This window comes from Neofelis nebulosa, chromosome 10 (genome assembly GCF_028018385.1).
Source record: "Neofelis nebulosa isolate mNeoNeb1 chromosome 10, mNeoNeb1.pri, whole genome shotgun sequence".
Classification (NCBI taxonomy): Eukaryota; Metazoa; Chordata; class Mammalia; order Carnivora; family Felidae; genus Neofelis; species Neofelis nebulosa.
Window position 1 is genome coordinate 111,056,034 of NC_080791.1, and position 25,444 is coordinate 111,081,477.

At 57.4% G+C, this 25,444-nt stretch overlaps 2 protein-coding genes across 2 annotated transcripts in view; one reads left to right on the forward strand and one right to left on the reverse strand.

Moving 5' to 3' along the window:
* Positions 1-5,790: 5,790 nt before the first annotated feature.
* GAL (galanin and GMAP prepropeptide) lies at positions 5,791-12,622 on the forward strand. Its single transcript, XM_058689931.1, has 6 exons — positions 5,791-5,941; positions 6,142-6,222; positions 6,838-6,892; positions 10,182-10,268; positions 10,518-10,595; positions 12,342-12,622. Exons 2-6 carry the CDS (start codon positions 6,142-6,144, stop codon positions 12,410-12,412), a joined length of 372 nt encoding a protein of 123 aa, XP_058545914.1. The 5' UTR covers positions 5,791-5,941; the 3' UTR covers positions 12,413-12,622.
* A 9,062-nt stretch (positions 12,623-21,684) lies between these two features.
* TESMIN (testis expressed metallothionein like protein) overlaps positions 21,685-25,444 on the reverse strand; it is a 41,562-nt gene continuing 37,802 nt past the window's right edge. The window contains exon 11 of the mRNA XM_058689935.1: positions 21,685-21,978. Within this exon, the coding sequence (XP_058545918.1) occupies positions 21,840-21,978 (139 nt within the window). The 3' untranslated portion in view covers positions 21,685-21,839. The remainder of the gene's footprint in view (positions 21,979-25,444) is intronic.

The window sequence follows — 25,444 nt, forward strand, 5'->3', positions numbered from 1 at the left end:
CTCAGGCTCCCAGGAGGAGGTGTCCCCTCACTTCTGACACGGCCCCTCCCGCTTGGCCCCCCGGGCTGCCTGCCCTGTCCCTCAGCACCCACATCCCATTAGCCAGATGGGCTCCCACATGGCCCTGGGGGTGCTGCCCATGGGCCTACGGGCCAGGAAACAGGTGCAGCTGTCCAGGGCCTGCAGCTGCGTCACCAGCTTCCAGCCCCCCAAGCGCAGACGGCTCTCCCCTTCCTCCGCGGTCAGCGGCCAGAAAAACACCGAATGGGGTGAGTCACCCCAGGGCACAGATGGGTCCCCGGAACCAGATACCAGGAGCTCCTCAGGGTGGGCTCGCCGTGGTGCGTGGGGAGCCAGGGACGTGGAAGAGACCAGGCGGGCGCCCCCGCTTGAGAGGCAGGAGCCTGGAGCCCAGGGCAGCGGAGGAGTGGGCTGGGGGTGGGGGGTGCAGGAGGGAACATGCTGGGGGGTGGGCTTAGGGTGTCAGCTGACGCTTTCAAAGCTGCTGTCTGCATTCTTCCAGTGACCCCAGGCTTGGTTCCACACTGTCCCCCCGGGGAGGTGACAGCTCTCACGGCCAGCGGAGGGGGCAGGGAGGGCAGGGGGGTTCCTGGAAACCGTCCAGCACCAGGACGGCTGCAGACATCCTCACCGCGACCCCGACGGCTGCCACCCCACTGCGCCCCACAGAAATGCGTCCAACTTGCCCTGAGAGAGCCCAGAAACGCCTGCGGCCTCCCCATCGGCACTCTGCGCGAGGGCAGCCACAGCGCAGGGAAGGGGATGTGGAAAGTTCTGGACTGATCGCGCTCTCGGCTTATGTCAAAGTTTACAGAGGTGCACGATCCTGGATTGGGCAGAGCCCCGCTTTCAGCCCCGCCGGGAGACCCCATGCCACCCCCCTCGGTCACAGCCCGGCGCGAGCGGCCAGCGGGAGGTTCAGAGAGGGGGGCCCCTCTCCCCTCCGCCCCGTCTGCACCCTTCGCAAAAACGCCTGATCGAGTCTATGGACGAAGCAAGCCGATCTTTCCGCGCGTCGTGACCTTTTAACAAAGTCTGTTGAAGAACCAAACACGTACAGTCAAACACCCGTTCGCTCTCGCCAGATCCTTACCAGGCTGCTATCATGAAGGAGCATCCCAGGACTTTTCGTGCAGACCGCGCCGACCCCGGTGGGCTTGAGTAGGGGCATCTAGAGACCGGGAAGGAGGGTCAAGGGCACAGACATTTGCACGGTCAAAGAAAAGCCCCTGTTACATCGTCAAGTCACTTCCTCGTGTTTTCAAGGGAAGACAGATGGTCGCGTCACCTTCTCTCCCAAGCCTGGCCTTTCCGGGGCCCTTCTGGCCACCGCCCGCTCCCTCCCAGGGGGCCCAGCCCTTGGCTTGTCAGTATTCACGAATTCATTCATGAAACATCTGTTGACTGCTTTGGGTAAGACGCTGAATTAGATGGGAGTCATTGCAGCCACATACAACAGAACCCCTCCCCCAGTGACACTGGCTTAAATGACAGAGAAGCTCATTTCTCCCTGTTGTGAAACAGGCCTGAAGGGTGGTGGCCCCGGGGACCCACGCTCCTCCAGTGTCGCCGTCGTGAAGGGTCATCACCTCGCGGCCCAGAATGGCTGCTCCGGCTCCGGCCCTCCACCTGGAATGTGCTGGGAGCCAGCTGGCCCATCCTGTTCACGTGCCAGGCCAGGCGCCCCGAACCCACGGCCCCCCTTCTCACGATAACCTGTAGGATTGTGTTGTGTGCGGGTCTCCCTGGACCGTGGTCTCCATGAGGGCAGGCCGGGCTCCGGGGCCAGCGGCATCCCTCCTTGGGGCGCACGGCCGAGGTTTGCCCCGGACCCTGGCTCTTTCTGCTTGTCAGACTGGGTTGGTTTTTGTGGGTGGCGGTGAACGGGGCTTCTAAGGGGAGATGGGCCGGCTCCCAGCACACGGTAAAATTATGCTTTCTGCTTGATTTCCATTACTCTAATGGTGACCCATTTTGTCTGCCACACACTGGGCCGCCTTCAAGATGACAAGTTGACAATGACTCCCATTGGGTCATGGCTGAGCACACAGAGCCCATTATAACGCTGGCTGTGGGACCCAGAACAGCTTGTGCGGGGAAGCAGTGTCTGTCATCCCAGGGGCGCCGTCTCTTTGAACGCGTCTGCGGGCCCGGGGATGTCACCGCGCCCCGCCACCGCCCGGCTCTGTCTGCAGCTTTCCCGGGGCCTCCCAAAGTCTCCCCGGCTGGGGTCACCGGCCACTTTCCAGGACGTAGGCAGAATCCCCTCGCCCAGGATCTGGGAGGACGCGGGGCGACCCCCAAGTGGTGTCCTGGCGAAAGCCCTCATGAATTTCGAGGAGGCACATTTGTTTCGAGTTCCTGTGTCTAAATTATCCGTCCGTTACATGGAGTCACAGTACCTGTGAAGATTGCTTATGTTTGCTTACGATTTTTCTGTGAGACGCCTGGAAAAAGTGGCCACAGGACAGATATGTGGACGTTCTTGTTCCCAATGAGTTATGGGGTCGACACCCTCCCCCGGGGTTAGTGCCCAGCGTCCCCCACCACCTGGCTGCACCTGCGCCCCTCAGCCCCAGGGCTCCGCCTCCAGGAAGGTCTGGGTGCTATCGGACAGACAGACTGATGGCCCCGCCTAAGCCCCACCTAAGCCAGTTCCCAGGGCCGAGAACACTGTCCCCCTCAGGGCCGCCTTCTCCCCACTTGCCACCTGGGTTGGGTGCTGGCTCCCTGGTCAGGGCGCTCGGCCCCAACCTGCCTGTGGCCAAGTTTTCTTTAGGATCTGGGTGGACGTACGAGACTCACATGCCGCGGAGAGGGCACCTCTATACCCGTTCACCTTATACACTTGCAGGAACGAGGCTGACTTAACGGCAAACTTGTCTTTTTAATAAAGACGCTCTTACCGGAAAAACTACTGTAAAGTTTCTTTTAAAGTAGAAAAGGGAGGGGCGCCCCCGGGTGGCTCCGTCGGTGAAGCGTCCGACTTCGGCTCAGGTCAGGATCTCGCGGTTTGTGGGTTCGAGCCCCGTGTCGGGCTCTGTGCTGACAGCTCAGAGCCTGGAGCCGCTTCGGATTCTGTGTCTCCCTCTCTCTCTGCCCCTCCTCTGCTTGTGCTCTGTCTCTCTCTGTCTCTCAAAAATAAATAAATGTAAAAAAAAAAAATTGTTTAAGTACATAAATAAAAGTGAAGTTAAAAAGGAAACAAAAAGAGTGCATCAACCCAAATGAGAGCAGTGGTAAGCTGAACCGAACAGTCCTCATTTTCCAGCCCATGTACGGGATGGGCTTGGAGTCTTTCTTAGTCCCAAGGACCCTGGTTTATAATTTCTGCTTCTCCAGACAAAAAGGCTCCGTGACGAAGTGAGCTGAGTTCAGAAGGTCACTCGACCCGCGCCAATGGCAGGGGGCGCCTCACCAGGGAGACCGGAAGGAGGCAGAAAGAAAATGGCCAAGATACACCGGGCACTGGGATGTCCTTGTTCTCAGAAGCAAAGTGAGCGTTCCAGAGTGACAGTGCATGCCTCCAGCGGTTGTCAAGAGATAACGGCATTTCTCAGTCAGGAGTCTGTCCAGGAGACCCCTCACCAAGTCGGGTCTCCCCAACGGCACCCCTCCTCGCCTTCCAGCCAGCCAGGGTGGGCACTCAGCACCCCAGGCGAGGGCTCTGCTCCTTCCTGCCCAGCCAACTGGCCTTGACCCGAGTCCCCCAGGGCCCCTGGGTCTTTCCGTGTGCAGGCGTCCAGGCAGAGGCAAATGGCTCTCCTGCCGGTGCACGAAGGGTCAGCACTCTAAAATGTAAGATGCCTGCCGGGTGGCCTCATCGTGATTATCTGTCCTGTGTCTTGTTTGCTCCGGGGTCCCCAGTGACGTCAACCAACCTAATACACGGCTCGGTGGGTGGGGAGAGGTTTGCAGCTCCCCGGTAAGTAACTGGGGCCACCAGGCACCGACAGGCCCGCGCTGCTGGGTCGGCCACTGCTGAGGACTTCGGTGACCAGCCGGTGGCCAGCCAGGAGGGGGGAGGAGCTGGGGCCAACCTTCACCTGATGGCCTCATCCTTCCTTGCAAGCCTGGAGGAGCCACTCTCGTCCGTCCCTTGATGTCTGTGGGTGGGGGAAGGGACAGTCGGGGCGTGCCCCAAACTAAGGAAGCATTCCTGGCGTGCGCCAAGGAGAGCCTTGCTCCGGCGTGATGTCCTCACACCTGCCACAGGACAGCCTCTTCCTCCTGCTCTGCCCGCCTGCCCACCGGTCGGCTGGTCTCGCTCTGGGTTGCCCAGACCCCCAAAGGCTCAACCACTACCTGACCCTGCTCAAAAGAGTTCTGTGTCCTGGGCCCAGGAGCCACGAGGGACAACAGCAGGGACCCTTTCTGAAACAGCGGTGTCTGTGGGATGTACGGGTACCCACGGCAACCAGGCTGGAGGCCAACACGCAGCCCCCCCCCCCCCCACGAGACAGCCCGATTTCCCTGGCCGGTTTGCCCCTTTTTACCAAGACAGGACAGGGGTCACTGGGCACCAGAGGCCACGAAGCCAGGCCCGCAAGCAGGCCCGCCCTCCCACCATGAATGGCTTCTGAGGCTGAAGCCACACTCCAGCCGGGACGCACGTCTGCAGGGGAGGGGGATCCTGCTCCTTGCCCTACCTCACCCCTGCCCCAGGACCACCCAACCGGGCCTAGCTCGGACTGAGGGCTTGCCCAGGGGTGTGTGGCACGGGGGCCCCCGCCACCTCCTTCTGCAGCGGGGGAGTGCTGCTTGTGGGTGGGGGCTTGGCTCCCCTGCTTGGACCTGGGGTGGGGGGAGTGGGGGGTGGGGCCCACCACCGCAGCAATGACCCGGGCCATGGGATGTTGCGAGGGGCTCTCAGAGGGGTGACAGAGGCTCTCCCATGGTGCAACGGCCCCAGTGGGGTGATGAAAACTTGTGGGGTGATGGGTGTTCTCTGCAGGGTGATGGGGCTCTGCGGGGGGATGAGGGGGTTCTCTGCAGGGGTGATGGGGCTCTGCAGGGGTGATGGGGGCTCTGCAGGGATGATGGGGGCTCTCTGCAGGGGTGACAGGGGCTCTGCAGGGTGATGGGTGTTCTCTGCAGGGGTGATGGGGGCTCTCTGCATGGGGATGAGGTTTCTCTGCAGGGGTGATGAGGGGCTCTCTGCAGGGGTGATGGGGGTTCTCTGCAGGGGTGATGGGGGTTCTCTGGAGGGGTGATGGGGGCTCTGCAGGGGTGATGGGGGTTCTCTGCAGGGGTGATGGGGGCTCTCTGCAGGGTGATGGGTTTCTCTGCAGGGGTCATGGGGGTTCTCTGCAGGGGTCATGGGGGGTCTCTGCAGGGCTGATGGGGGCTCCGCAGGGGTGATGAGGGGCTCTCTGCAGGGATCATGGGGATTCTCTGCAGGGGTGATGGGGCTCTGCAGGGGTGATGGTGGTTCTCTGCAAGGGTGATGGGGGCTCTGCAGGGGCGATGGGGGTTCTCTGCAGGGGTGATGGGGCTCTCTACAGGGGTGATGGGGGCTCTGCAGGGGTGATGGGGGCTCTCTGTGGGGTGACAGAGGCTGTCCCGTGGGGTATGGGGGCACTGTCTTTCCTGCCCCTCCAGCCACGCCACCGAACCACTCCGCAGCCTCCTCTGCAGGAGCTGAGCTACCGCCCCTCCCGCCACCCCCCGGGGGGGGGGGCACTGCAGAGGGGAGGGGCGGAAGGCGGGAACTGAGCCCCGTGACGCTGCACGCGGCATAAATAGCGGCGGGCGGCAGCCGGGGCCGCGGACACGTCGAGGGAGCCCAGCCGCCGCGCTTCCTCCCCGCGTTCCCGAGGCCGCGCGATGCGCTGAGCGCCCCGGGCTCTGCCAGACCCGACCGACCGACCGACCGCACGCCCGCACCCGCCGCCGCCCCGGGACCCCGCCCCCGCTCAAGGTACGGCGCGCCCCGGGGGGGTGGGGCAGCGGGAGGCGACCCCTGCCTGCGGTCCGCGCCCCTCCCGCACTGGGCCCTCCCGGGGCCCTTCGCCCCTCCCCAGCCCCCCAGCCCCCCAGCCCCCCAACCCCGGCCGCCCGACGACGTGCGCCCCGGGGCCCCGCTGCTCGCCCCACGCCCGCCCCGCGCCTTCCTTGCAGATGCCCGGCGGCTGCGCGCTCCTGCTCGCCTGGCTGCTCTTGGCCGCGGCCCTTTCGGCCACCCCGGGGCTCGGGTCACCGGTGAGTGCGGGACGCGTCCTCCCGCTCCGGGGCAGGGGGCGCGGGGGCTGGGCAGCCGCGGGAGCGCTCCCCGCTCCTCCTGGGGGGTTGGGGGGGGGCGCCTCTGCCGGCGCACGACCGGCTCCGGGCTAGAAACCGGTGAAAGCTGGAGGCTGCCAGCAAATCTCATTTCATTCCGTCCAGGAGCCGGCCACCCACACGTGCCCTCCACCTGGCGTGTCCTCAGTGTGGCTTAGAAGCAAGTTGGGTGCACCGTGGGTTCCGGGCCGGTGGCTCCAGAGTGAATTATTTGGTGAAGCCAGGAGTCCTGTTTTCAGGTCGAATGTAGCATATGTGGAGGCAAAGCAGGGATTTCCTGCAGCCCCGGGAAGCGTATGCGTTTTCCAGATCCCCACATCATGCGTGGAAAGCCTGGTGACCGGCCTTGAATGTGCGTCTCGCCTTAACGCACTATTGTGTGTGTGCTTGTAAATTCCGTGATGGTCTGAAGCACCCCCGACAGCTTACCACCGTGGGTTACCCTGCCAGAAGCTGCCCGGGGGCTCCCGTGAGCCCCTGCAGCCTGTACCGGCCCCAGCCTGGCCATCTGACCCCCTTTTCTCCCCCCCCACAAAGGTGAAGGAAAAGAGAGGCTGGACCCTGAACAGCGCCGGCTACCTCCTCGGGCCACGTAAGTGACGGTGCGCGACGCGCTCCTAGGGCTCTGCTCCTCCAACGCCCGGAGCCACTTGTGCTGACCCTGCCCTTGAGAGCCGCGAAGCCAGCCACACTGTGATGCTGACTCTCCGGTCTCAGTCAAGGGGAAGTGGGGGCTCCGTGAGGCTGTGAGCAGGAGGGGGGGGCAGCTGATTCCAGTAGTCGCCGCGTCCACAGTGGCGCCCCTTCCCGCGCCCCGAAAAGCAGCCCCGGCCGGCCGCCAGCCTCCTGCTCCCCCTTTATTTCTGTTCCTCAGCAAATGGGCAATTGCCTGGGGACCTCTGACCCCATCTGCCCCTTCTCTTTGCCTTGCTCTGTCTTGAACCTTGACCCGTCCTGCGGCTTGCGGCCAGGCAGACCCTGGGCACCCTCCCCTTGCCTCCTCCACCGCCCCTTTTCCCTCAGGGCTGCCCCCACCCCACCCCCAAACCTCACGGGGTGACCAGGGACCTGTGCATCGCCGCGCACAGCCTTGCCAGCCTCCTCTCTGGACATGTGCCCAGGCACCGTTCCTTCTGGAAGCCTCTCCCTCCTCGCCCTCCTGCCCCCCTGCACCCCGACATTGCCTGGGCTTCCCCAGGTCACAGCCCTTGAAGGCGGACCTTCCCTCGGGGCTCTGTTCTGGGTCTTCTCCCGAGTCCCTGCGCCTCCCTCGACACCCCCATCCCCCCTCAGCGTCACAAAGCACAGGCCGTCTTCGGCACTCAAGCCCTCTCTCTGTCGTGTTTTTGGAAGCCCCGGATGGGAACTCCCAGATGGCCCCAGGACAGTTGAAACACGCTCGCCCCGTGCCCTGCTCCAAACCTGTCCCCTCGCCTGCGGGCCCTCCCCAGCCCACTGCCATCACCAGGACCCCTCGTGGCGCCCTGCTCTCCGGGGACGGACGGTCGGTCATCCCGTGTGGCACAGGGCAGGACTCAGAGTGTTACAGCCTGACCAAAATGCCCCGTTGGGAGGCGAGTGGCGAGCAGGAAGAAAGCCGAGTGTCAGCCGGGGGCCCGGTGACCCACACGTGAAGGTCTCCCGGGGCGTGACTGGGGCCGGGGCTGGTGGGCAGGGGTTTGTACCCGGCTGCACGGAGAGGCATGAGATGCCCACAGCCCTCGCCCCGGGCCGTAAGTGGAAACGGGTCAGCTGGTCCGAGTCCCTATGTTCCCCCAAGGGGCCTGCCGGCCGCAGTCGGCCTCGGTAGCACTTTGCTTTGAAAGCTCAAATCTGGGCGGGTGGCCGATGGCAGGGCACTTGCACCAACTTGCGGTCGCCCACCAGGGTGCCAGGCCGCCCGGGGCCTTAGCTCTGCGCCACGAAGACTCCAGCTGAACCGTGAGGCCGGGGTGGGGGGCTTGCGCGTGTGGGGAACACACTAGAATCCGGGCGTGCGGCTTCACCCGCAGCCATCAGTTCCCAGAACTTGCCAGGCTGTGGGTGGACTACTACTGAGTGTCCTGTCCTTGACGTGCCACCGCGGGGGCACGGTGTAGCTTCAGCGCCTTCACGATGCAGAGAACCCGGTGGGTCTGGAGGTGCTGGGCCTTCACACGCCCCTCGTGTGGCAGCTGCTTGTGGAGAGGCCAGTGCTCGCTCCGGGCTGTGGGACTCCTGGCAGGAACAGGGGGCAGCAGGCTAGGCCTCCAGCTGGCCCCAGCCCCGAAGAGGACAGCTCTGGGACCTGCGGGCTGCGTGTGTCCCCTCTGTCCGAGTGGCACCTGCAGATTTTAATTATCCTAAAGGAGGGGACGAGGGAAGACCTTTCACCCTCCCTCCAATCGCTTACGCACTTGCAGTTTCAAATTTGCAGGCAGGGCTGGTTTGGGGACAGCCTTAGATCTTAAAAAGAAACAGAAACAAACCCTCCCCTGTTTACGAACTGCCTAACGTAGCAGGAAAGGAGGCGAACAACTCGGTTCCCACCAGAGCAGCTAGGGAAGAGCCCGCAGGGCGCGCTTAGCTCCTAACCCCACCCTGAGAACACAGACCTCCTGCCGCAGAGGGTTGTCTGATCGCCTGGGGGACGCTTCCAGAAACACAGGCACAGAGAGGACAGAGACGAGCCAGCCAGCCGGGGCCACAGGCAGCGTCTCTGGGTGCTCTGGTCTCGGGTCAAAGGCAAGGGCAGGTCCCCGTGCGGTCCTGTCGCTGCAAGGGGGTTGGCCTCGCCTGCGGGACGGACAGACGGGCTCAAAGGGCTCGTTTCCCCGAGCCCTTTGGGACCCTGAGCTCCGTCCCTCGGGAAGCACCTCGTCTCTGTGCTTCTGGCCCGGAGGAAAGGAAGGCCGTTCACCGGAGATCTTTGCTCGCGGTGCCTCAGAATGTTGAAACTGCGTCCGTCAGGAAGATGTGAGTCCTGAGGCAGGACCCTTTTACCATCAAGGTGGTGTCTCTGTCCGGCTGGGTCACCAGGAGCTGGACCTCCAGACCGGCTGGTGGGTGCGCCCCGTTCCGCCAGCGCGGGCCGCGTCCCGGCCGCCGCTGCAGACGGCGGGGCCCTGACCCGGCTCCAGGCGCCACGCGAGGGTCGCCCTGCTTCTTCCCGCGTGTCGTGCCACGAACTCCGGACGGACTCCGGCTCTGGAGGAAGGGGTTCATTTCGTCTTGCTCGGCCTGTAGGTGGAGCCCCCCGCGGCCTGCCCCCATCACCCCTTCACCTCCGCTGCCTCGTGGCCCCGAATCAGGCGCCTGGCCCCCCGCTGGACGCTGGGTCAGGACCTCCTGCTCTCTTCCCGAGTTTCTCAAGGGGTCGCTCTGCTCACACCGCCCAGTGCACACGTGTGCACACACCCTCAGCCCCCCTGCTTCCCCCTCCCTCTCCCCCTCTGCCGCTGTCCCTGGCTGTCTCTGGCCGCCTGGCTCCAGTCCAGCTGCCACAGAGGTCTTTGAAAGATAAGTCTGTTTTCAGGGACATAGGACCCCAGCCCCTGCGGTGTCCCCGAGAGACACTCAGCTCGGGCGCCGGCGCCCCTGGGACGCCCCGGACGCTCCCCTCGCTGCACCTGCGGGCTGTGTGCCCCCTCGCTCCCCTCCTGTCTGGGTGGGCTCCCCCCTCCGGCAGAGTGCCAGCACCTGGGGGAGATCGCGCCTCTGGCCCTGGCACGAGTCCCTAGCTCCACAGAGAACGATCTTCCTGCTTCTATGGTTTCCCTGCCGTGGCTTTATTTTTGCCGTGTGTGTTAGATTATACGCAGCCAGCGCGTCCTTCTCTGGGGCTGGGGCATGTGTGACTGTAGGGACGACGGTCAGGTGCTTTCCTCTCTGTTTGCGAACAGATGCCATTGACAACCACAGATCGTTTCAGGAGAAGCCTGGCCTCACTGGCAAACGGGAGCTCCCGCCCGAAGACGAAGCAAGGCCAGGTGAGCGAGCTGTGGGTCACATCTCCGTCCGCCACTCCCAGGGCACGCAGGCCCCTTGGCCTTGACCTGGCTCTCCCCCCGCCCCCCCACCTCCCTACCTCCCCACGGTGCTGAGCAAGGCCCTGCGGGGCGGGAGGGGTCACGGCCAGTGTGTTGACTTCCAGATGCCCAGGTCTCCGCAGACGGAGAGGTGAGGTGCAGACCACCGTGGGGCAGGTTTTGCAGACGCGGATTCTTTCTGTTTCCTAGGAAGCTTTGCCAGGCCGCTGTCCGAGAATGCTGTTGTGCGCACGATAATTGAGTTTCTGACTTTCTTGCGTCTCAAAGGTATGTGGAATATTACTCATCAAAAAAAATTTTTTTTAACGTTTATTTTTGAGAGAGAGTGCGTGTGAGCAGGGGAGGGGCAGAGAGAGAGGGAAACACAGAATCCAAAGCAGGCTCCAGGCTCCCACCTGTCAGCACAGAGCCTGATGTGGGGCTTGAACTCTCGGACAATGAGATCATGACGTGACCTGAAGTCCGACGCTTAACCGACTGAGCCACCCAGGCGCCCCAAAATATTACCAATGTCAATGTTTTTTGGGTTTTTTGTTTTTTTCTTTCTTTTTTTGAGACAGAGAGAGAGCATGAGCAGAGGAGGGGCAGAGAGAGAGGGAGACACAGAATCCCAAGCAGGCTCCAGGCTCCGAGCTGTAAGCACAGAGCCTGACTCGGGGCCCGAACTCACGGACCGTGAGATCATGACGTGACCTGAAGTCTGACGCTTAACCGACTGAGTCACCCAGGCGCCCCAAAATATTACCAATTTTAAAGGCCACCTCTTGGAACCCCACACACATGAAAAACCTGCCAGAAAGGGCTCCCGTAGAATTCCCTTGGGGAGTAAGTAGCCCCCCCCCCCACATTCCCATCGCCAGTGTTGGTCGGAATTGCTGGTGGTCCCAGCACTGTCCCCAGAGAGGGACCCTCGACAGGAAGCAGGGGAGAGGGAAGCCCCAGGTCCCACCCACTCGGCTGGGGCCACACTTGGTGTCACGGAGCAATTCCTGTACATTTTAGGGGCCATGGCCCCTTGTAGGCCATCATGAGCCGTCTTGTCAGCCTGGTGAATTAGTTCGCCCGTATTTCCGATTCCAGTCTTTCTTTCCGCAGCCTTCCCGTAGGACAGGCTGCCCTTCCGTCTGATGACCTCCATCCCAGGTCTGGTGTCTTCCGGGGGTACCACATGTCACGAGGCCTCCCTGGGGGCCCGTTTCAGCCTCACGCCTCTGCCTTGTGTGGTCGTGCGGGCGACAGTGAGCAGTGACTGCCTTCATCACACAGCCCCGGGGGTCACACTGCTCGCCGGAAGGCGCCAGGACAGAGTACAGAGGTGGCAGTGCCCTGGGAGCGGAGCACAGGGGACAGGGACCGGGGACAGTGGGGGACATTGTTGTCACGTTTTGCAGTTTACAGTTTGTTATGAGTTTGGCCAAGACTTGGCCGGGACCAATTCCGGGGTCGTGTTTTGGTCTGTGTGCTTTCTGGCTGCGCGGGTGGCCGGGGTTGAAGGGGTTCAGGTGGGTGTGGGAGGGAGGAGGTCAGAGGCCTGCGGCTCCTTCCTGAGAACCGCCCGTGGGCAGGGGGACCGTGGAGGACGCGGCAGTCCCAGAACCCAGAACCGAGTTCGCTCGGTCAGAGCCCCGCCGAGTGTGCGGAGAGCTCCTGCCAGAGAACATCCGGTGGTGACTTTTCCAGCAAGGGGCAGACGGACTCTTCCAGGGGCTTCCCGTTCTCTGCTCTGTTACGTTTCGAATTGTGTCACGCGCAGCTGCATTAGGAGACACTGCTTTTTATTACCCCAACGCGGATTACACGCCTTTAAATCATGGTTTAAAAAGTCTGACCGTCTCAGGTGCATAAGAGGTGTGAGACTTAACGTCGGTAAAGGGTGCGGAGTGGGATGGGGTGTGCCCGATCTCGGGTGTGATCCTGGGAGACCCCCGGGGAGCGGCCGCACCGGCTCGGGCGTGTGGGCTTGGAGCGCCCGCTCTCTCTGGGGCTCTACCCAAGCGCGCTCCTTCTTTGCAGAGGCCGGGGCCCTGGGGTTCCTGCCCGACCTCCCGCCCGCAGCCTCCGCAGAAGACTGGAAACAGCCCTGAGGAAGCCCTCGAGAATGTTCCTCCGCACGATGTCGCTTACGGCCAAACTCGGACACGACGGATGGTCTTGTGCCAACTTTCGTGGGGTGGCCAGTCCTGTCTTCTCTGCCCTGATGCTGTGCCGTGTTATTGCTGTTAAGATTTTTCTTTCCCCGTTTGATAATTATTTTGAGTGGCAAAATAAAAGATAGCATCCGCTTTCGATGGTCATTTCCGTGTGTCTGTCTTGTCACCCCTGCCACTGGGGGTGGGGGGGGGGGCGTTTAAAAGATAAGGCCTGATTATAATCCTGTGCGTCAGACAAGAGTTTAAGCCCAAATTCTACCGTCCAGAGCGTCCGTGAGACTCCGTCTCTTGTCATGGCGAGGGAACGTGTCCAGGGAACACAGAGTTATCTCCGTTTTCAGCCGAGTACAACATAATTACGCAGGTGGGTCTGTTACCGACACAAACACAAAACAGAATCGAACCCCTGCCCGCAGGGAGCTGGTGTTTTGAGAGATGGAAACAGAAAGCCTAAGGCACCCCTGAACATGGTAGATGAGGGAATTCTCCGGTGCTGGCGAAGGTCCCGGGTGAGGAGGAGGAGGAAGGAGACCCAGCAGGGCGACGTGGGGTTTGACAACAGTGTTGAAATCACGCGGCCGGGGTACGGAGGTCGGGGTCCTAAAAGTCTTCACTGCCTCACCGGTCAGGAGACGTGTGGAGTTCAGTGCTGCGGGAGGGACAGCTTGTGGGGACAGCACTGCCAGAGAGGCAGGGCGGGGAGGGTCTCTGGGGCAGAAACAAAAAGGTCACACGGAAGGTGACCAAAAGGTCTCGGAAGATCCGCGAGGAAACCGGATGGAGATCCCCAGCCTTTCTGTTACATTAAAGGGCAACTCGGGGCTCTTTAGCGTTTGCCAGAGCAGCTGTGCGGGCACCACCGGGGGGACCCAGGCGGCCTGCAGAGTCTGGAAGCCCACCGCGTCCTTCCGGCTCCCCCGGGTGACTGCCACACGCAGCCACGCGTGAGAATTGCCACCTAAAGACGTGCCTGTAGGCCAGTCATCCAAGCCGCGCTGGCGGGCACAGAGCCCTCGGGTCCCTCCCGGACTCCGTGAGGCCGCCATCCCCCAGACCCCGAAGCTGGGCCCCACGGCCCCTGCCACTTCCAGGTGGTTCCACGACCCCGTCAGCCCTTCCTGCCCCTGCACGTGCCGGACTTGGACCCAGGTTGTCCTCTCCCAGCTCAGGGCGGGAACACGGCCACCAGGCCGTCTCCACGCCGGGCCGGGCCATATCCCCGCCCCTCACTATCCTCCTCCTCCTCCCTCTCTCCCATTCATTTCCCTTTCGTTCTCTCAGACTTGCGCCGAGCTCGTCAGAACCCGGGCCACCAGGCCCGTCTTCAGGGCGTGCGATCCAGGAGAGCCAGGCGGGCTGTGATAAGGTCCTCTCCCTAAGGAATGTGGTAAAAAGAGATCACAAGATAAGGGAAGGCAACGTGGCTCTGTGCGTAGGTGACGTCCCTCACGACCCTGTAACGAGAGAGCACCCAATCCGACCGTACGTCTCCACGGTACCCGTATATGGGAGACGAGAAAGTTGAAAATGCATAAAAGGCTACACCACACGGCGGTGTTCGGGGTAGTTTCTCTGAGGTACAAACCCTCTGAGCCTGTGCCGGCAGGAATAAAGTTGCTTCCTGGGAAGGAAAGCCTCGGTGTCATGACTCTCCGTGCGAGAATCCTGCTACGCTTCCGGGGGGCTCGTGTCTGGGATCTGGAGACCGTGCGTTTCCAACCGCTTTGCCGCCGGGGTACAAAGCTCAGAGCACCGGGACAGGCAACCTTGCCTGGGGCCAGCGGACCAGACCACTGGATCCGCAGACTAGCCCTCGCGGGGCGCCGGGGTCAGGACCCCGTGTGTGCGCGATGGAACCCGTGAGGCCCAGGAACCGGCTCCGGGAGCACAGCCTGTCAGACTGGTAAGCACCCGGTTCGTCCGTTCTGGTAGGCCTGCCCCGAGAGGCAGGAGGGGAGCCTGATCACCTCCCAGAGTTGCCTGAGCAGTTCATAAGGAATAAGGAACAAAGCTGCGACTCTGAGCCGCTGGGCGGTGGGGACTTCTCTCTCATTCATTTCCTGGGTCAATGACTATGATAATTGGAGCCAACTGTCCCTGGTTGGTCTACCTCAAACTTTGTCCCGTAGTTTTGATGGGTGATGGTTAAGATAGCTTTCAAAGTCTTTGGTAACCTGAAACGGTACACTTTTGCCTGCGTGATAAATTGGGATTGAATTCATTGGACACCTAATGAGATAAGAGGCTAAGGCACTAATTTCCAGAGGTAGGACTGTGCTTCTGATTTATTGCGAAAAAGGACTATTTGGGTCTTACAAACGTGCTTCGTGCTTTATGAAGATTTTACTATGGAAAAGCTGCTTTGTGCTTAGTTGAGACATTTAGCATCTAAAAAAAAAAAAATTGGGGGCGCCTGGGTGGCGCAGTCGGTTAAGCGTCCGACTTCAGCCAGGTCACGATCTCGCGGTCCGTGAGTTCGAGCCCCGCGTCAGGCTCTGGGCTGATGGCTCGGAGCCTGGAGCCTGTTTCCGATTCTGTGTCTCCCTCTCTCTCTGCCCCTCCCCCGTTCATGCTCTGTCTCTCTCTGTCCCAAAAATAAATTTAAAAAAAACGTTGAAAAAAAAAAAGTTGATGTAACAGTTCACAGTTGGTTACTGCTGACCTTTCACTGGAGACTAAGGTTCCTAAGAGTTAAAATCCTGCTAAATGTAATTAAGACATAAAACTAAGGAAAGTAAGTCTGTATGTAAAAAAGTAACAGATAGGTAAGAAAGATATAAAAAATGAAAATACATTTATTTTTGAGAGCGAGTGTGAGCAGGGGAGGGGCAGAGAGAGAGGGAGACACGGAATCCGAAGCAGGCTCCAGGCTCCGAGCTGTCAGCACAGCGCCTGATGAAAGGCCCCAACTCATGAACTTCGAGATCATGACCTGAGCTGAAGTCGGACACTTCACCGACTGAGCCCTCCAGGCGTCCCTAAAAATGTAATTTTTGTTGAAGGTAAAAGAAAGTAATTTTGTCCTGAGATGGTTGTTTGGAGTAAAAGGGCTTAGGTCGACATCTGAAAGCAAAGCAAAGTTGTAGAAGGTTTGTGAAGGGAAACCTTTAGAAAGAAATTTTATATGTGGCCAGGACAGACGAAGGTTAAAATGAATGGATTTTAAAAGTACACTGCTATAAGATTAAAATTCTGCTTTACTCTCTATTAAAAAGGCAATGTTTTCTTGGATTGTTGGTATGCTTTTGATTTAAAAAAAAAAAAAAGGTGAACAAAGGATGTTCCCCTCTTTTGTCTGCCCAAAAAGATGGGGGGAAAATATACGATTTTAACTGAAGGGCAGGACGGCAGGACAGCATGCCCTTTTGAGTTGTTTTACTCAAGCCTTGGTTGAAATTGCCCCTCCTTTGATCTAAAGGTTGGGGAGACGGTGACATCCTCGCTGCCAGCCTCCAAATGCTCCGTACCTGTGTTCTTTCTAGCACAGGAGTGGATGCCTGGGCCCGATGAGGGATAGATAACGACATATATAAAGGGCTTTTACTGGGATACACAGGAGCCATCTTGCCACACTTAGCCCAGTGTCTGCCAATTTGGAACCACCTAGATACTCTAAAATGGATATCCACGTGGCTGGAACGTGTTTATGTGGGCGCTGCTGAAAAAAGGCAAGGGAATAGACCTCGACTTCGGCCCTTTTAGCCCCTTGATGACCCATTTTATCCTTACAAAAAAACATGGTTTTCACCAGCCTTTTAAAATATATTTGTAAACAGGCCAAAATAAAACGACGGTGTCCTTCTACAACCAGGGAAGGCTTACTGGGTCACGGTCAATACCCCCAAAGTCCCACAGGCGGAAAACGGCGGAATAGGAGAAATCAGGGAGACAAGGTCAGCTCTCGGAGGTAGGGTCGAGCCTGAGTAAGAGCGACTTGCTCCCAGCACCTCCCGAGACTGACAAAGTTTTTGGCTGCCAGTCGAACAGCCAGCCAAAACTCAGGGCCAGGAGCTGTGGCTTCTCCTGGCCCGCTGCAGCAAATTAAGATAAGGGACGCCTCTTCTCTTTTTCCCTTATAGATGGGCATATTCCCCAGCCAAGGCCAACACTCCTTTGGGATGCGTTCTGAAAAATCGGGTTGATCTTGATCTATAAACTCCGAAGAAAAAGCAACTCATTAATTGTCACGGGGCTGGAGGTCCTGCAGGGAGCTTGCTGTTTCCTACTGGGACTCGGCAGTTCGACCCCAAGATCCTAACTGGGACTACGACCATCTCACTGAGAAATGGTATCGCCCCTGCTTCCAGGCTGGTGCTTTAGGGAAATTAAGGAGGTCTAAGGGTAAGCCCTTAAATTATGCTAAATTAGCCACTGTTTCACAAACACAGAAGGAGAGCTGGATGGCCTTCCTGGAGAGCTTGAGGGAGGCTCTCATTAAATATATCTCCCCTGACACCCCTGAGGCTGAGATGATTTTAAAGGACACATTTGTCACTCAATTGGCCCCAGATATTCAGAGGAAGCTGCAAACATTGGCAGTTGGTCTGGAAGGGACCCAGGAGGAGCTCTTACCAGCTGCCAATCGGGCACATTACAACCGAGATTAAAAACAAACAAACAAACAAACAAACAAACAAAACCAGTAAGCGGGCGTAAGAAAAGTCTGCGGCCTTAGTCGTGGCCTTACGCGCTATGTCGGACCAGACTTCCCGAGGTCCTGGCCCCAAATGCCACCCACTTATGTGGCCAGTCTCACTGGAAACGAGACTGCCCTCAGAAGGGACAACAGCAGTCAAAGCCCCACCAGCCATGCCCCTTGTGTGGAGACAGTCACTGGAGGTCTGAATGCCCTCGGGGACCTCTATCTGCGAGGGCTCAGATAACCAGTGTCCCTGGCAGGGGACTGATGGGGGCCCGGGGCTCTTCGGGGTGGCTCGGCTGCCTGTCGGAAGCCCGGAGCCTCGGGTAACTCTGGAAAACTCCGGTAACTAAAAGTCCGGTTCATTTCCTTCTTGGTCCCGAGGCCACCTTCTCTGTCCTCCTTTCCACTCCAGGCCAACCCTCCAAATGCAGCATGACGATGAGGGGCGTCTCCGGGAAACTCATAACTACATTTTTCTCTCGGCCCCTGGGATGCATATGGGGAAAACGAATTTTTTTCTCATTCTTTCTCGATAAGACCAGAGAGCCCTACTCCCTTGCTAGAAAGGGACATCATAACTAAATTGGAGACGATGGGGACAGATAAACAATGATGAGAGTTGGGGGGAATTACCGGATATTGTAGGCTGGAGACATCAGGGCTCAGAGAAGAGCTTGCCCGCCGTATCAACTATTAAAGGAGACTCCATCCCACCCACCCTCCCAAGGAAATCAGCCTCATGGACACCGTCTCCTGCCCTCGGGATGGTTACCGACAGAGCAGGGCAACGACCATCACCGGGCTCACAGATCCGGAAGAGCATTCAAGTCCTGCATCAGGCCTTTCATTTAGGGAGAGAGAAAACTTGCCAAGTGGCCCAAAGGATGTTTCCTGGGGAAAACTTGTCAAGGACCGTTCAGCACGTAATATCAGCCTGTGAAGTAGGTCTTAGAAACAACCTCTCAACCACAGGCCGGCAGTCAAAGGACTGGAGGCTATCGGGAAAGGTCGGCAATTGGATTTCACCCCTATGCCCAGGTCAAAGGGGTCTCAACATTTGTTGGTATGGCTTGACACTCTTACTGACTGGGTGGGGGCCCTCCCCTGCAAGGCAGAAAAGGCGCAAGAAATAACACAAGGTCTGCTGTAGAAAAAAATACCCGGGTTTGGCTTACCTAAAAATTTACCAGTTAATAATGGTAAACGGCTGCCGTTACAACTCTTTTTTCTAGTAGGACTCCGGGCCCGGGTTATGAGAGGGTCCCTGACATACGCTGTTTCAATATAACCGGTGATTGTCACAGAGTCTTAGGACTGATGGATGACATTCGGGCATACTCGGACAAAGTCAGGGTCTCTCCTGGATTGTTTGGCGCGTTTGGGAGCCGGGGACATTATCCTGAGATGCCATCTTGTCGATCAGTGTAATCTTTGTGTTTTTCTCTTCGTGTCTGCCCATGTTTGTGCCGCCCCATGCCTGCCCGCCTTCCTGTAGAACCTTCCTGTAGAACCACACCGTGGGCCACTCGACCAACTCTAACTGCTGTACCCCCACACCGTCCCTTATCAGCTTGAAGAAGCCAGACGGTCATCGTCCCTGTTCCCTAATGGCAGTTAAACGGGCCCTGATCCAGGGGAGGGATGCATAGGGAAGGGGGTTAACATCAGGCAGGGGGAGATAAGGGACCTTCAGGGAGGCAGACCGCGGCTGCAGGTGGGAGGCTGAAGAAGCAGACGGGGTTCTCCCCTTGTAAAACCCTTTGCGGCTGCCCCCCCCCATTATCAAGGGCATAAGGGGGGATCTAGATGACATAAGCGATCCAACCCTAAGGCAAGAGATGCGGGCCTCAGCTCTGCCCTAACCACCAACACCATTGGGTCAGGGAGCGATTACCTGTGAGTCCGACCACAGACGCTCACCCCTTTAAACCAGGAGACGCTGTATGGGTGACGGGGTGGAATGTCCAACCCCTGAACCCCTCTGGAGGGGCCCGTTCACCGTCATTTTGTCCACCCCTCCTGCAGTAAAGGTTGACGAGGTGGATCCCTGGATTCCCCGCAGCAGAGTGAGGCCGGCATCTCGAAACGGGGAGTCCCTTCCTGATCCATCGACGCCACGAAAGCTGACCACACGGAAGAAGCAATCCGCAGCCCCAGAGCCTCTGGGCGACCGCAGCCCTGCTTCAGTCATTCTGGAAGCTGACTGATCTACGCACGGCAGAAGCTTGAGGAATCACAGTCCAATGAAACAAAAGACTGTCCTTCTTTTCTTTCTTTTTTTAATTTTTTTTTAACTTTTTTAAATTTTATTTTTGAGACAGAGAGAGACAGAGCATGAATGGGGGAGGGTCAGAGAGAGGGAGACACAGAATCTGAAACAGGCTCCGGGCTCCAAGCTGTCAGCACAGAGCCCGACATGGGGCTCGAACCCACGAACCGTGAGACCATGACCTGAGCCGAAGCCGGACGCTCAACCGACAGAGCCACCCAGGCGCCCCAAGAGAGAGGTTTCTGTTAGCACTCACCTTCCCTTTGTGGATAGGATGCTTCGTTGGTACCAACACGGGGGATCAATGGCCATGGGAGGCTAGAGAATTCGATCCCTGCGAACCTTATAGCGGAACAGAATACCCCAGTTCTACGACCGGGGTTTGGTTCCTCAAAACTCCAATCGAATTGGAAAAAAAAATGCCTTGCCCGGTGGGGAAGGAAGTTCACATCTCTGTTGGAAACTTAACACAGCTAGGCCAAAGATTTGATAACTCAACCACCCGGGAAACCCAAAGGTGGGGGGGTACCCCCAGATCACCTTGAGCCAGATCCCCACCCCTCGTCTAACTTTTCTCATCTCCGAGAGGCCTGGGACAATGTCGACACGCCGTCGAATGGCGGGCCCCAGGTGGACTGTTCTGGGTATGTGGGAGGACAGCCTGTATGGTACTGCCCGCAGGCTGATCAGGGTCATGGGTGTGCCAGGGACTATCCATCCCTCTTTCTTCCTGCTCCCACTTGCCAGAGGGGAACGTTTGGGGGGTCCACGTGTAGGGGGACAGGGAGACTCAAAGGAAACGAAGTGCCCCACAAACTGGCCACTGGACAGGTAACGAGTGGCCTCCCCAGCCTAGAACCCAATATTATGGCCCTGCCGCCTGGGCAGAGGACGGTCCTGGGGCCACCACATACTCCTTTGCATGCTAACCCACATAATCAGGCTGCAGGCAGTCGTAGAAATGATAAGCAGTGAAACCGCCAGAGCTCTTCCCTTACTAGCCAAGCAGCAATGCCATCTATCAAAATCGCTCGGCCTTAGATCACCTGCTTGCTTTGGAGGGAGGAGTCTGCAGAAAGTTTAACCTGAGCCAGTGCTGCCTACAGACGAGGAAGGAAAAGTCACAGAGGAGATCACCGATGGAATGAGAAAGTTGCTCATGTCCCACTCTGGACCTGGGACAGCCGGGGCCCCGGAGAGTTATTCGGAGGATGGTTTTCGACTCTCGGGAGATTCGAAACCCTCATGGGAATTATCCTCCTGATGTGGGGAGCTTGCTTAATCCTAGCTTGCCCAGCGCCCCTGTATACGGTCCCTCTCCAGTCTCATTGAGACAATGGTCTAAAGGAAAACGGCCACGCATGTGATGTTCTGGAAATAGAAACCTCTAAACCAAGATGATGCTCTTGGACCCAAACTAGGGGGGTCGGAGCATCAAAGGGCCGGATGTGATAGAGCCCCTTCCTAAGGAGCGTGATGAGAAAAGACCTCAAGATAAGGAAGGGCAACCTGGCTGTGTGCATCCGTGACATCCCGCACCACCCCGCAACTTGAGACCGCCCCGTCTCAAGGAAGTAGAAGACGCATACAAGACACCACGCGGGGTTCGGGGCTCCGTTTTTTGGGTGCAAACCCTCCGAGCCTGTGCCGGCACAAACGAAGTTGCTTCCTGGGAAGAAAGGCCTCGACTCTGTGTCACGACTCTGTGTGCCAGAGTCCTGCTCCAGGGCCAGAACCTGGTGATTCGGCTGCGGCTGGCCAGGGACCACACCTGTCAACTTCCCCCAGGGAGGGACTGGGAGAGGTTGTGGTGTCGCTGGTCTGCCCAAAGTCTTGCTCTTGAGGACCCTGGGAAAGGAAGAAGGGGAGAGGTGGCAGGGGCGGGGGGGGGGGGGTGGTGCTAAGGGAGTCCTAGTGCAGGAGCAGAGCCTCAGAAAGACGAAAAGAATGGAAGCCATCACTCTAACGTGCAGCCCGTGAACTTATTTTTCATACGCTGCTAAACAAGAGGTTCCGTGCTCCACTTTGCAGTCTGGATTTTACCCCATTTTATTCTTTTTTTTTTTTTTATTTTTTTTTTTTTCAACGTTTTTTATTTATTTTTGGGACAGAGAGAGACAGAGCATGAACGGGGGAGGGGCAGAGAGAGAGGGAGACACAGAATCGGAAACGGGCTCCAGGCTCCGAGCCGTCAGCCCAGAGCCCGACGCAGGGCTCGAACTCACGGACCGCGAGATCGTGACCTGGCTGAAGTCGGACGCTTAACCGACTGCGCCACCCAGGCGCCCCTTACCCCATTTTATTCTTGAAACAAACTAAGAAGGCCTCTGCTCCAACTTGTAAGGAAAAGTTTGCTGATTTCCGCTTTCAGGAAGACAGAGCGGACGTACTTCTGTCTCATCCTCTTGCTAAGTACAACAAAAAGCCCTGGGCATTCTGTATAAAGCAAACTAAGACTCTGAAAAGGTCAAGAAGAAGGCAGACCTCGGGACCCCAGGATAAGACAGTGGTGAGTTCTGGGTTTTCTGTCTTCTCAACAGAGGAAAGGCGCTGACTGTGTCCAAGTTGATGTGTAGGTTAACACAATTCCTATCGAGGAAGAGGAGGAAAAGGCAAACTAAAGGCTTGGAGAAAATCTTTGCGAACCACCCGTCCCATCAAGGGATCCATCCCGCCGACGATATGTTTCCCTGAAGCATATAAAGGACTCTCCAAACCCAACAGTAAAGGAAACAAAAAATCTGATTTTAAAAATGGGCAACATACATGAACAGACACGTCACTGAAGATGATACACAGATGGAAAACAAACACAGGAAAAGATGTTCAACATTAGTCAGCGGGGGGATGAAAATGAAAACCACAATGAGATTCCACGAAACATGTTATCAGGACGGCCAAAATTAAAAAGTGGCGGTTACCGCCAAATGGTGGCAAAAGCGCAAAGTGGATCGCCCGCCCCCTGCCGGCGGGACCGTGAAATGGTACGGCCACTGTGGAAGACGGCTTGGCAGTTTCTCTACAAAGGAAACACGTGGCTACCAGTCAGCCCAGCAAGGACACCCCTGTGCATTTCATCCAGACGAGAGAAAACTCACCTTCACACGAGACTTGCACACAGCCTGCACAGGCGTTCGCGGTAGCTTTATTCATCACAGCAAAAAACCGGAAGCAGCCCAGATGCCCCTCAGTGGGTGAACGGTTAAACCCCCATCCATCCACACCACGCACCCAACCCTCGGCAAGAAAAAGTAACGGGCTGCTGAGACGTGCACCAACCCAGATGAATCTCCAGAGAATTCTTCCGAGTGAAACCGAATCCTAGAAAGTTACATACTATATGACCCCATTTAGATAGCGTTCCTGAAATGGGGTAGGAAGGGGGTGGGGGAAAGGGGGACAACGGGCGTGGCTCTAAAGGGTGACCTGGGGACCCTCGAGGAGGTGGAAACGCTCTGCATCTTGACTGTGTCCATGTCAGTACCCTGGTCGTGACATCCTGCAAGGCGTTACCGTTACGGAAAACTTGATAAAGGATACCCAGCATCTGTCTGCATCATTTCTTACAAATACCTGTGAATCTACAATTACCTCGAAATGAAAAGTTTAGTTTTTTTAAGCTATTGAAATACGCGTATTTAGGGCCCTAATATTTAGTTCACAAGTGAATTCTACCAAACATTTAAAGAAAAAATTAGTCCAATTCTTTACAATCTCTTCCCGGAGGTAGGAGCAGAGGAAGTACATCCTAACTCGTTCTGTGAGGCTGGTATCACCCTAATACCAAAACCAGAGACATTACAAGAAAACTACAGACCAGGATCTCTCATAAACATAGACGTAAAATCCTCAACAAAACATTAGCAAATCAAACCCAATAACGTGGAAAAAGGAAATATCCAACACAATATTCAAGGAAAAGAACAAAGCTGAAGGACTGACACTCCCTGCCTTCAAGATTTACCACAAAGCCACGGTACTCGGGACAGTGTGGTGTCGGCAAAAGAAAGTAGACCGATGGGATAGGATAGAGAGCCCGGAAACAGACCCACCTATGTAATGTTAACTGTTCTTTGACAAAGAAGCAAAGGCAACATGATGGAGAAAAGAGAGTCTTTTCAAGAAATGCTAGTGGAACAGCTGGACGTCCGCCTGCAAAGAAAGGAATCTAGACACAGATCTTACACTCGTCACAAAAATTAGCCCGAAGCAGACCTTACACATGAATGTGAAACGTAAAACTGGAAAGCTATTAGGTAACGTAGAAAATCTAGATGACTTGGGAGTATGGCGATGACTTTTTAGATACAACACCAAAGTCATGATCCATAAAGAAATAATAATAATAAGTGATGAGCTGGGACTTCGTTAAAATGTAAGACTCCTGCTCGGCAAAGGCCACTATTGAGCGAACGAGAAGACAAGCCACTGACCGGGAGAAAATCTTCGCAAAGGACACATCTGATAAAGGACCGTCTTCCAAAATACACGAAGAACTCTAAAGACTCAGCAGTGAGAAAATGAACGGCCCAATTAAAAGATGGGCAAAAGACCTGGACAGACGCCTCACCGAAAAAGATACACAGACAATGCTCTGCGTCGTATGCTCCCCAAGCCGATTCCCCGGGCGCCATTTTTCTCTTAGATGAAAGTTCCACCTTCAATTTCCTAGACCAGTATTCCAACGTGGCTCATATGATAATTTGTCTGTGGCGAGTTTTGTTTTTTTTATAATGTAATGTTTTTATACATTTTTGAGAAACAGAGTGCGAGCAGGGGAGGGGCAGAGAGAGAGGGAGACACAGAATCCGAAGCAGGCTCCAGACTCTGAGCGGTCAGCACAGAGCCCGACGTGGGGCTCGAACTCACGGACCGCGAGATCGTGGCCTGAATTGAAGTCGGATGCTTAACCCACTGAGCCCCCCAGGCGCCCCTGTCTATTGTGGTTTCAAGCTGCATCCCCGCTGGCTTTTGGCCAACCGTGGGAGAGTTCCAGGTAGTGGTGCAGGGATCTGTAAAGGGCCCTGCTGAACCCCCCCTCCCTCCGCAATGTACTTCATCTGGCTGTCCATCTGTGTCCTTTATAATAAATTGGGATAGTAACAAAAGCGCCTCCCTGAGCTCTTGGGCTGTTACAGCAAATTCTCAGACCCGAGGAGCGGCCCTGGGAACTGCCGCCTGCGGCCAAGGCAGACAGAGGTGTGGGTTACCCGGGGACCCCGTGCCGTGACTGGTGTCCGAATGGGGGCCGCCCCGAGGGCCTTGTGCGATCTGCCCCTAAGTCCAGGCGGTTAGTGTCTGAATTGAACTAAATAAAAAACCACCCCCCAAAACCTCCGGATAATCTCACCCTAATCACAGAGGTGGCCAAGTCACGTAGTACAGGACAGACACTGTGCAAAGCCACACCCACAGACGAGGACACGTTATTTTTATTTTTATGTAGTTTTACAAGGCACTGGCTCTCTACCCGCAACAATAGACGTAATGTCGTATCTTTTTAGTCGTGCTACTTATGCCCCTGGGCTGGCTTCGCACGCAACTCTGCTCCGGTTTTCCCTCCTCATGCTGAATTTCCTAAAAGCGGTGTGGCCTTGGCCTGCAGAGAATGCCGTGGGCCGCACTTGGGGAGCGACGCAGAAGGCAAGCCACCCTCCAGGAAGGGGTCGGAAGCCCGTTTCAGGCCCCTCCCAGCCCCAGGGGTGAAGTGGGCGGGGCTCCCCGCACCCCTCCAGCTCCGCCCCGGATGCACCCGGACAACGGGGCACCAGCCTGGGGACAGCCCCCCACCATCCCCGGGCAGGGCTCGTCTCTGCCCCTGGACTGTGCCCACGGAGTCTCCATCCCAAGGGGCCAGAGGGGGAAAGAAGTGGCCGAGAACTCAGTGTTTCCCTCCCGCTCTGTGGTTCCCGGTCAGAACTTGCTGTTCCAAGGGCTCCGCGCTTCCGGCACCGCTCGGCTTGTAAACGAGCTTCCTAAACGAGCTCTGAGGGCCCGACACTGTCAATAAACACGGACACCTGCCGGGTATATATGTTCACTGACCGAGTTAATT